Source organism: Athene cunicularia (assembly GCF_003259725.1).
Source record: "Athene cunicularia isolate RWA chromosome 1 unlocalized genomic scaffold, athCun1 chr1_part2, whole genome shotgun sequence".
NCBI lineage: Eukaryota > Metazoa > Chordata > Aves > Strigiformes > Strigidae > Athene > Athene cunicularia.
The window spans coordinates 51,398,601-51,410,834 of record NW_020799092.1 but is presented as its reverse complement, the minus strand read 5'-3'; the positions used below and the strand labels follow the sequence as shown (position 1 = coordinate 51,410,834).

The following is a 12,234-nucleotide window of genomic DNA, read 5'->3' as shown; positions in this document are numbered from 1 at the left end:
CTTTTTGAATAAACATTATTGCATTACAACGATAAAATACTGGCATTTTCAGATGTACTGCATTGCAAAGATAAAACACTCACACACTCCTGGAGCCAATCTTGCATGTCATTGTAGAAATTCAGTCAGGTGCATCTCACTGAACTTTCTAGTTGTTTTTGTTGGGGGTTGCCAAATCTGGTCGCCTGATAGAGGCGAGGCTGCAGCAGCTCCGTGTGCCCAGGACCAGCCAGCAGTGATGCTCAGCAGTTCACACAGTGCATACATGCTTCTGTACGTGGCTGGCCACATAGATCAACAGACAAAGAACAGCAGTAACAAAGAGAAACAGATCCAACAGCCTCATCCTGTCTGGCTGATCAGGATGAAAGCCTGTTAGTGGAAATCATGTGTCTGTACATAAGTGTGGAGGCCTCCAGTAGCTGGCCTGAGACACTCAGGCTGTCCCAGACCTGGCCCTGGATCTCCAGGTGTCCCCAGCCCTTGGGACAGCAGCCACTCCAGTACCTGCTCCCAAGCTAGATTAGACTGGCTTGATGCCCGCTGCCGATTGCGCACTGGCATACATGCCCACACCATATGTATCTACTAGAGTTCCTGGCATCCTGAGCATGGGCCTCTGTGACCCATGGCCCCTTCTCCAGTGGCTATCACTCAGACCTCTCACACACTCCCATCTCTCCTGTTGCTGCCACCTGGGCCCCTTGGGCTCATGGTCCCACCCTAGTGGTGGCACTTATACACACATGCACAGAAAATAGGGAGCCCCTCACCCAGAAATCAGTCAGAGTTGGAATTTAATAAGAAAACAGGACATGCTTTGGTCATCAGGCCAGACAAGTGTACTGACCACCCACTGCTTATATGCGACCAGGCCCTCTTGTCCCCTTACCCATCCATTTTCCCACCTTTTTTCCTCCCCAGTCCACCTTGATTTAAACCAAGTGCAATCATACCATCAACATTCTTTCTGATTGGCATGGGAAGATGTCTCAGGTGTAGTGGTTTTGAGACAGGGACTCATCCAGTGCTGTTCTGATGGTATACATCCATGTGTCTCCCCTTGCTGACTAAGTGTTAAAGAGAGATTTCTGTAGATGCTGTGTGCCTCTGGAGCACTCTGGGGTTGATAGAGAATACATGCATGAAAAGTATCAACTGATCAATAGCAGGCAACAAACTAAAGTTTAAAAAAATTTTTTTTTCCAAAAAAATCTGAAGGCTACAGAAACAATGCTTTTGATGTAATTAATGAAACCAATAGTAACCATCGTTTGTCTTTTAAAATCTTCAGAATACAACTAAGTCTACCTCATGAGTAAGTATCCTTGAAAAACAGTCTTAAAACACAGAGGACCTTTGCAATGGTGGATGGCAGCTCACACCTGTAAAAAATGCCCATGTATCTCACCAATAGCTATTCTAAAATTTATGAGCTTAAAACCAAAAGGCACAAATAACGTATTATTCTAAAATCCACCAGCAAATTCTAGTAAACATTGAATCGGTTTTCCTCTTTTTCTCCTTTTTGCAGCTGCTAGTCTGATTCAAACTGTTTATTCACAGAATGAAAGAGATGTTTTTAAGCATTCTCAACAGTTCAGAATGATTGATGTAAATTTAAAAAAAGCTACTCTGATTTAAAGAGAGTTGCTAGGAAACATGCAGTTTGAAGATGAAATCTCCCAGTGAGCTTGTCTTTGGCTGTACAATAGGAAGTATGTTATAGGGTGTCCCGAGTTACAGTTTATATGGATAAACTGTTAATTTTTTATGTATATAAATACATCTGCTATGAACTTACTGAATACACATAACTCATTCCCATATCTTCATTTCCTGCTGGATAACGAGGTATTACTAAGTTCAAGAAAATGTGAAAATCAGATAGAAAATGCCAAAGGTCTGATAAAGTTTTTCATATAATCTTGCTTCATTTTTCTGAAACATCAAATGAATTATTTCTTAGAAACGGATCTAATTAAGATTTAATTTCAAAATGATGTTCTGAGTAGTCTGTTCTTTTATAAACTTTAACAAAATTGAAACTCCATAAGATAGTAATACCAAAAAGCCGGTTGAAGAAAAACTCTCTTAAGACTCAGAATCAGAGCTTTCGAAAGCAGGCATTCTTTATTGCAGCGCTGGGTGCATGGGAGATCGCTCCTCCACAAGTGTGCACACCAGGCCCCTTATATTTACCACTTAAATGCAGGTACCTTATACATATTCATAGGATTGCACAACACAAACATACATATTTATTATTAAGGGGTGGTTAGTCCAAAAACTTTATCAGCCGTTTTAAAACAATCATGTCACTCGTGCCTCCAGGTGGTGGTCTTCAGGGGTCTTCAGGAGGAAGGCCGGTAGTCTTCCTCGTCACCTCTTCACCAATTTTGACATCGCCAGCCTCTAAAAGCCGGACCTTCTGTTGCCAGGGCCTGTGCCTACTCCTTTGGGTCATAAAATGCACATTATCTTCTGTCGCCATGGTTCCACATCTTCTGTCCTTGGAGCCTTTATCTATGTTTATGCGAGTTTCTTTCTTTGTTCCCACAGCTCAGAAACTCCTTAACTTAAACAGACAACTCTTAGGCCTACTACTACTAACCATCTTACTAGTTACGTGCCAAATTTCTTAACATGTCATATATCAATAGCATAAATTATACACTTAATTTTACTGGAGAAGTTAATGGGTTTTGTCCCATGAAAGGTGTTGGACAAAGTAACGAAAAGTTCTCTTTATCTTATGAAAGAATGTTCCATTTTAATAATGGGTATTTATTTGTATTAATGGTTGATTTTTTTTTACATGCTGATTTTAGAGCCTTGGGTATGTTTGCTTATCTTGGAGTCAAAGTTAAACTAATTAGGCTTTAAGATACAACAGAAGCTACTTGTAAGTATAGGAGCAGAGTAGTATGCTGTTCTGCGTGATGCTTAGTGCTTGGCAGGAGATTTACTGATTTTTGTTTGCTGAAATTTTTTACCAGGCAATCTTAAAGCAGCAAAGCCCTTACAGCATGCTTTCAGAAAAGTGCGAGTACTGCCTGTGAATTACAGCAGCAGTGAGTGATCTTTTTCTTACGTGTTACCTTAGAAGAGAGAACAACCAGTTGCTGATAGAGCAGATGGTGTGAAGAGGGTCTTGGAGGACTGGCTGCCTGACCCTTTGCTGCTGACATGATGATTAAAGACAGTATTTGAGTCATTATCTTCATTATCTCAAGGTATTTCAAAACAAACCCTTTTTGCAGCCCAGTGACTCAAGAAAGGTAGCTAAACTGTATTCATAATTAATAGTAAAGCTGAGTTGTTGGTCTTACCACAAATTAGAAGATTCCTAAGCTTCCTTAAAAAATATAATAGCAATACTAAATGACCTTTCTTACAGAGTCATTGATTAACTGCAAGATGAGATAGATGTGTGACCACTCTAAAACTCTTGTAGGGAAAAAATGTTGATTCATAATGAATCTGTGTATGCAAATAATAATTAAAAAAAAAAGACATCTCATTAGTTGCATAAACCATCTGAGACAACAAAATAACAGAAAGCCAAAACAAAGAGTGAAAAAAGTAAAAATGGGAAGGATGATGTAGCAGGCAAGCAAAGAAAAGTCCCATGGGGCTTCTTAATTGCCTAACAAAAAAGCAAAAGTGCCTACTGAGGAACTCACTGAAGAACTTGATTCTCATGTTCTGAATTCTTTGATGTGTAAATATAAAGGAAACAGGAGAGTTAAATTCACAGTATGATTAACTACCAGCGTGTTGTCCTGCTTGAAAAAATGATTCATTAGAAAATTGCCATCGAAAACAGACATCTTGTAACAGTAAGGTAGCCCTGGTACCTTCTGTATCTTCTAACAGTCTTCTGGAAACATATTTGATGGTTTTGCTTCTTGTTATAGATGCTACATTTTCTTGCTCTGTAGAATAGGCACTATTGCTTTCAAGTGCAAAATGCATGCCTCAGAACACATCTAGAGGAGGAATTTATTATCTTTTTGGTGCTTGATTCTTGGAGAGAAGTCACAGGTTCCAAAGAAGGGGACAGGGAGGGGAGAAAAAAGGTAACTGAGCCAAGGTATATTACAGATCATCAGTGTGCCAGGACATTAATTCTTTGAAGCCTATCAACATGAGAGTTTAAGTGGAAAAGAAGTCATGAAGAGTAAATTTATAAATACTTGTATAAGAATGGAAATTTTCTATTACACTCCAAAGTTAAGGTTTCCCATTGAAACTTGTGCCAAGCCCTGTAACAGTCCCAGAGTCCTCATCACCTCCGAGACATTGGTTCTTCATGTTTCCATGTCTTTATTAAGCAAAACCACAAAGCTGGTTGAATTGTCCACTAGTGACAGAATCATTTATTAATTTAGCCTGTCTAAATTTATTAATGAACTGATCCTGTTGGTTTATTTATTTATTTATTTGGCACCTGTGAGCAGTAGAAAAAATTTTTTGGAGTAATTTGGGCTGAGAATTAGAATGCTCTTTGCTCCGACTTAGCGGTTGTTTGTTATGTTACTGCATGTTGTCCTTAGAAATGTAAATTCTGTTCAAGAAGAGTATCTTATTTATGGGCCTTCAAATTTATGAGCTTCTTAGATGACCTTCATTCATGTGAATAGAGTAGCTATATTCTTGAAATAGGATGATGTGGAAAATACTAGAAGCACAACTGTAGGTGATGGACTGTTCGGGCCAGTGGGCAATGTTGAGGGCAGTGGGTTTGAACTTACATTTCTACTTGAACAAATCTACAAATACAAAGAGTATAATTATAGAAATCAGAGATGATCAAAAGGAAATTAAGTGTTTCTACAAGCCATTGTGAAGGGAACTGAAGCTACTTTTGGATTCTTAAGAGATAATCAGCTAACATCTAAAATCTTCTGTAGACGCAGCAGTGCTATAAGACCAGGGCTGGCTTGGAAGCTTACTTACAGCAATCCCGAACCACTGTAATGAGAAAAATTTGTGCAGTGACAAGGAACTTGACTCTCATCACCTTTCTGGTTATAGAGAAGGCTATTAAATGCTAGGAGCTAAGGTATGGTTTTAAAAGTAAATAAAGGGGTTGTGGGATGGTTGAGAAGCCAGGCTTTTGAATATATAATATTTGATATAGTACCCTTTCTAATGGCACAATCTAACCTAGAATGCTAAAACTTGTTGATTGATCACAAAATGAAATTGCAAAGACCAAAACAGTAGAAAAGGATAAAGGGTGTTACAATAAATAATATGAAATGTACATAATTATTTTTGTTAAATTCAAAAGTTTCTTGGTAATTCTAAATACTGAGCAATTAGTAAGAGTTATGAGGAGTTAGTTCTCATAGCAAGAAATGCCATTGCTTTTAAGAAAAATCAAGATAACGAGCAATTAGATGCTTACTGAAGTCACAGAAAGAGCCTGAAGTAAAAACAAATACAAAACATTAAGTTGAAGCATTGTGTGGCTCCTAAAAGGCTTTGATTATAACTTACCACTGTGTTAATTTACTAGTGAATTATTGCAATTATATATATTCATGTTTTGAAAAAGGGTGGAGAACCAGAGATTTCTTATAGATTGTTGTATCTATTTATAGTCTAATCTGAATGGGATCTCTACCAATTCTAAAACTTGAATGTGTATAATTATTATAATATAGCAGGAAATGAGAATCATAACAAGTATCTTTATTTACCTCTCCTCTCCTCCCCCCTAAGTGTACCAAGCCAGAGGTCCTAAATGCTTTTCTTTGACCCTCTCTGTCCATTGAGCAGTTGGAGTTCCTGAGAGGAGCTCTGAGCAGATGTTGGGGGCTGATGCAGCGATCACAGTGCTCCCACACTGGGAGCAAGGGCAGGGAGGTTCAGGGAAGATCTTGCCATGGTAGACGTTGAGATTTATTGACAGAGGTGACTCCTAATCCTCATGCACCTTCATCTATGTACATCTCCTTCTCCATCACCTTCCCTCCCTTTCTTTCTGACTGCCCTTTTGGGTTGGTTTATTCCCTCAATCCTCTTACACATCACTTACATGTCCCACATAACATCCCTCCCCTCTGTAATGCTGAGTTCTGTTTCTTTGCTTCCTCTTCACCTCTTTAACATTCCCCATAGTTGCTCTGCTTTCCCTTGTCTATTTCTACCCCTTCTTGATTTTAAATCTAGTAGATCATGTAACCTGTTTTCACTGCTTTTGTTCTTAATGATCTTTTTTTCGACTGATTTTCGTTACTTGCTGTTTGTAATTTCTTTTTATATCTGCATTCTGAATATTTTATGTCCATGCAAAATGATGATGTCATCTACATGTTTGGATTAAGTATGAAAATGATGGAAAACATTTATTTTCATAGCTGTAAAACGTGTCCTTTTCTCTTTAATGAAGGCCAAAGTGTGGGGTGAAGACGTGAAGAAAACCACACAGAATATGGAAGAAAATGTAGACATTTTCCTAAAGTGCATTTTGAGAGATTAAAGAATCCTTACAATTAGGTAGTATAAACAGGCCAGGTCTACCCTTGTGTCCTGGGAACACCTCACATCCTAATGACGCATCATGAGGTACTGCAAGCCTCCAGAAGCATTCTGGGAGGTCCCTGTGTTTAAAATGTAATGTGCTTTCTACTCAGCAGCCAATGTTCCAGGCTTCCACAACCTCCTTTGGGAGAATTGCACTCCAGACAGCTTACCTTGAATCTAGCAAATGCAAAGGGTCTGTAGTGGTGACTGGCTCTTTTGGGAAACCAGTCAGTCAAAAGGGACCTGAATGTGTTAATGAGCATTAGATAGTAATTAAACTTGACACAGTTGAAGTTAAATGCCTGCTCATTTTATTGCGTATTTTAAAAATGTCTTGCTCCTTTGAAAAAATGGTGATGCTTTGTTGTGAGAAAAAAAGAATACTGTACTGTTCAGACTAAAAGGAGTATGTCCAGGCATGCAATCACTCTCTGCTTTTACAGGGGAGAAGAGTGAGTCATTCTAATGACTGTTCTTTTGTTCAGGAATGATTTTTACTTAGGCAACAATATCCTTCTGTGCAAAGAAAAAAGGTTGAGAGCTGTAAAGCAGAAGAGGCAGTAGATAATGCAGTGTGAGCACTGCAGCCCACAGTGCTGCCTTCGGCGTGAGTGCTGCTGCCTCAAATATGCCTGGACTCCTCCTTGGGCAGCTGGGTGGTAACATCATGTACAGCCATACCACTTCAGATACACAGATGATAACCTGTGTGCTGTCTTGTCTCATAGCACCCAGTTCTGCCAGAATTCAGCAGAGCGATATGAAACAGCCTTGCTTCTTGTCCACAAGCTGAAATAAATCAGGAGGGATGGATGTGCTATATATATATACACAGAACTCACTCAGCCAAAAGAACTGAGAGCAAGGAAAGGATTTTAATTCTGGAAGAGTAGATATTTTTGAATAAAATGAGATATTTGTAGCATTTACTGAAACGATTTTTATTTACTGTAATTTGAACCAGTGTTCAAACCAATTTTTCTGAGCCAATAGGAGGGTATTTTTTGAGAGCTAGAAGACAAGGTAATGTTCCAAAATCAAACCTGGATTCTGCAAATGAGAGAGAGGAGGCATCTTCTGTCTGCAGCAGGGCCTGTAATTTCAGAAACAGAACACAGGTTTACTCTTAAACAGTTTCATCTATCAATACATTTGAACACAGTTATTATCACCATGAGTTACTGTGTAATTACCGTTGTTCCCAACAGAGTTCCTGTTTCATTGCTGTTTAATTATGTGCATTATTTCAGTGTAACTATGCAATTAAACTCATGTCACTTGGAAATAAATGTTCCAGGCAAGGCAGTGTCATAACATAAGAAGCTTCATAGCTAGGATATGGTTGTTGGAAAAGTACAGCAAGTCATCTTATGATGTAGCCTGCCACTATCTTTTGGAAGAATCATATAGTGACAGTAGTTCATACCTTGGTCATTTAATATAGATGCCTGAAATAGCTGTGAATATCCTTTGTGTGACAACTCCAGTGCCAACGGATGTGGGAGGGTAAAGATGTTTAGTAAATTCTTCCCCTTGGATCCAGCTACAGTAAGCATATGCAGTTGTTGACAACATGAGAGCCCTTTTCCAGGGAATATTTCTGAGTAAATCTCAGTTCTGAGAATCACTGTTTAGATCTTGTATGTGTTTTCCTGAGTGTTGTTTTCATGTAACAGTCATGAGTCTAGGGTCATGGCAACTAATTGACCTCTTTGTTAAAAAAAAAAAAAAAAGAAAAATATGAAGTGCAACAACTCCTGTAATTTCTGAGTCAAAAAGATTCTCTTGTGATATTTCTTGCCATTTTTCTACACTATAAGTTTAATAAAACACCCCATGAAACTCTCTCTAATAAAAGCTCAGTATCTGAGCATGTTCAGATAAACAGCATGATTCTGAGGAGGAGGCCTTGATGGCCGAGACATGTTCCTAGCCTCCTCCAGGAGAGACATTAAACACACTGAGACAGGCCTGTCAGGCAGCAGCTCAGACCAGAGGCTCTCTGTTAATCAGAAGCATTTATCCCAAGCATATTTAAGGAATCAGGTATGTTTGTACATGTGCTTTGAAATTCAAAACTGCCCGATTCTTGGTGTTGGCAGTGGGAAAGAGGGCAGTTTTAAAATTAGTTCCAAAACATTTGGATTTTGGAAAAAGAACATTTCAGTAAAAAACTTGACCTGGAAATAGCAAGATTCTTAGTAAAAAGTAGAAGCCATTATTGGAGTCATTGGTCCTTGGCATGGGAAGCTAGAAAACAGTAGCATCAAGATTACATGTTGCAAAAAGGAACAATGCCATATTAGCATACAGCATAGAAACATAGAATCAAAGAAGGGTTTGGGTTGGAAGGGACCTGAAAGATCATCTAGTTCCAACCCCCCTGCCGTGAGCAGGGACACCTTCCACTAGACCATGTTGCTCAAAGCCCCGTCCAATCTGGCCTTGAACACTTCCAGGGAGGGGGCATCCATCACTTCTCTGGGCAACCTGTTCTAGTGTCTCACCACCCTGACATGAAAAAATTTCTTCTTTGTATCTAATCTAAATCTACACTCTTTCAGTTTAAAGCCATTACCCCTTGTCCTATCACTACGCTCCCTGCTAAGGAGTCCCTCCCCATCTTTCCTGTAGCCGCCTTTAAGTACTGGAAGGCCACTGTAAGGTCTCCCTGGAGCCTTCTCTTTTCCAGGCTGAACAACCCTAATTCTTTCAGCCTGTCCTCAAAAGGGAGCTGCTCCAGCCCCCTGATCATCTTCGTGGCCTCCTCTGGACCTACTTGAGCCGGTCTATGTCTTTCTTATGTTGGGGCCCCAGAGCTGGACACAGTACTCCAGGAGGAGTCTCACAAAAATGAAGTAGAAGGGAAGAGTCACCTCCTTTGACCTGCTGGTCATATTTCTTTTGATGCAGCCCAAAATACGCTTGGCTTTCTGGTCTGCAAGCATACATTATGAAGTCATGTTGAGCTTGTTGTCAACCAACAGTGCCAAGTCCTTCCCCTCAGGACTGCTTACAGTGTCTTAGGATGCATGTTAGTGAAGAGTATTGAAGTATTTATAAACATCTTTTATAATGAAGTAGTAACTAATATACTGAAAGGAATGAATGATATTGTCATGTGCCTGAGATATAACAGTATTCTGTCAGTGATAATCTGGAAGCCTTGCTTTGTGTGAAGGTCCTAACAACCAGTGCTACAGCAGAACCAATCAAGAGAAGAAGTATGAACAAGATGTGATAGATGTAAAGGATGAATTTGTATATTCATGGCAAGAAATCCATTACACAAAACAGATAATTCCATGCTGCAAACACAATGACGCATTGCCCTAAAGAAATAGATAACAGCCATCAGCAGAATGCTAGCAAAATATTCTGATTGAAAGAAATAAAAAACATTATAGAAGTAAAGTTCTGAAAAATGGTATCTAAAATCTTAGAATATTCAAAATAATATGCATGTTTCTTTAGCTTGGTTTTAATATATATACAGACAGAGTTTCTCCCACAGGGAAAAGAAAAAACTTCAAATATGACATTGCACTAATGATTATATTCAACATTTAAAAGGAAACCCATAAAAATTAATACCACCTTTCCAGAAGGTTATGAATTGTGTGTTAAAAGGAATGATATACTAGACAAAATAAATGGATCCTGAAAGAGATTAATACACTTAGGTTTCACTGTGATTTTCTTTCACAAACCTTGAAATTGTTAATTGTAATGTAGTATTTACTGAGGTGAAGGAGGATAGAATCTGGACTTGCCTTATTTTATTGCAAACTATGTATTATTTTAATATTTCTAATAATATGAAGTGTTCTCGGAGAGAGCATCTTGATCCAAACCAAAGCATAGATTTGGTTTAGGAAGATGAGTCTAAAAGAGGATGTTCAGTATTAGCATTTACTATATTACTGTCACCGGAAAATCTGAGTATTCTTCAACAGTGTTCTTTCTGAATAAAAAAGACCATTAATTTGATCCAGCAAATTTGATAATGCATTTATTATTCAAAAGACTCTATCCTGTATTAACTCTTAAGTATTGAGTTTAGACAGATAATATGGCAAGTTAAATGTAATAAGAGATAAAGCCTTACATCAGAATTATTCACTCCTTTTTCTTTCTCTCTGATCAGGTATTTTTAGCTCTCTGAATGCTGGTGTTGCAAGGCACAATTCCTTTTGAAATAATCACTGAACAGAAGATAACCATGTGGCTCTTCATCTATCATCTTCTTACACCCTGTTTCATCTTCTGCCTGGCAGGTAAGATGACCTCCCATGTTAATTCATTTAACCAACTGTTTTCAGTTTTATGCATTTCAAAGTTAATTATGGTGGTTTTATAGCTTTAATTTATTTCTGCAGATACAGTGAATTACTAAATATAAATAATGAAGCTATAAGGAAGCATACTTTCGACAAGGGAAGCTGTAATTCAAAGCTTGAAAAAACAGATTTGGACCTTAAATTTGTTTTTGTCTATTCTAATTCAGCGCACAGAATTATGTCTTTCTCCAGATTATAAAAAATATATCAACAATCTATTTGTGCACAGATGATGAACGTGGTTAGAAAAATGGAACTATGCCCACAAGAAGGGACACTAAACACAAAATTTTGTAATATAGGCACCATCTAAAATTCATAAAATTCATAAAATCCTGCTGACAAAATATAGTGGTAGTTTTCATAATATGGTGGGGAAATGCTGCATATACTGACTTTAATTTTAAATTCCAAATGGTAAAACTTTTCATAAATAGAGATGGGGCTATAAACGCTATAAAAACGTTCAGGAGCTGTATTTCTAACATCTGAAATCACAGAGATATTTACAACTGAAATTTTGGTTCAGTTCTAAGAGATGAAAGGAGCTCTTTGGAAAGTTAAAATTCAGGATTAAAATCTGGTTCCTATTCAAATTGTTCTGAACAACTTTGAGATTTGTTTCAGACTTCCATAACAATTTAAATGACTGCTGGTTTTTAGTTGCTATGATGAATTGGATTGACAGCATAAGCAGACTTCTTCTCAAGAAAGAAAACATTTTGCTTATGTACAGACTGTATGAACTGAGACCTGAGCATGTAAAAAGCAGAATATTTAAATTGTGCATACACAAAATATTGACTGAGGTTTGAGAAGTTCAAATATTGTGTACTAATGATTCAGTTATTTTCAAGATAGGCTTTAGATCCTTCCCTACTTTGAGGAGAAAGTTACTCATAAAGCTAGTTCTTCTGCATTTCATAAAACATTCTTGTGTTTATCTGGGTTCTTCATGCAGTTAATGAGTCCCTAGCTGAAATGAGCTGTTCATAGGCTTGCTTAATCTGGCCTACCATTTCAGGCATTGCCTCAGTTTCACTACCATGAGACCATATTGTTTGTGTTATGAGTCAAAAAATATGATTAATACTGTGTTATAACCTCACTGCCTTTAGGAAATTGCTTCATAGCTCATGAGTGCTTTTTGAAATAAATTTAACTGAAATACATACTTTTTAGAAATTTGGAGTTTGACTTGGAATAAAATCCCCAACTTTTAGCCAGTTCTGTTTTGTGGTAATCAAAGGCAGAAGTTGGGAATTGTTACTATGAGTGTCCATTTCCCATCAGTGGACTTACATAACTGAAGGGAAGCAAATACTACACGAATCAATGCATTGGAAGTTTACACAGA

General features: G+C 38.0%; 1 protein-coding gene across 1 annotated transcript in view; it reads left to right on the top strand.

Moving 5' to 3' along the window:
• Positions 1–12,234, top strand: part of CNTN1 (contactin 1) — a 225,865-nt gene that overhangs the window by 119,839 nt on the left and 93,792 nt on the right. Inside the window, exon 3 of the mRNA XM_026863717.1 lies at positions 10,685–10,814. Coding sequence (XP_026719518.1) covers positions 10,703–10,814 — 112 coding nt within the window. The 5' untranslated portion in view covers positions 10,685–10,702. The remainder of the gene's footprint in view (positions 1–10,684; positions 10,815–12,234) is intronic.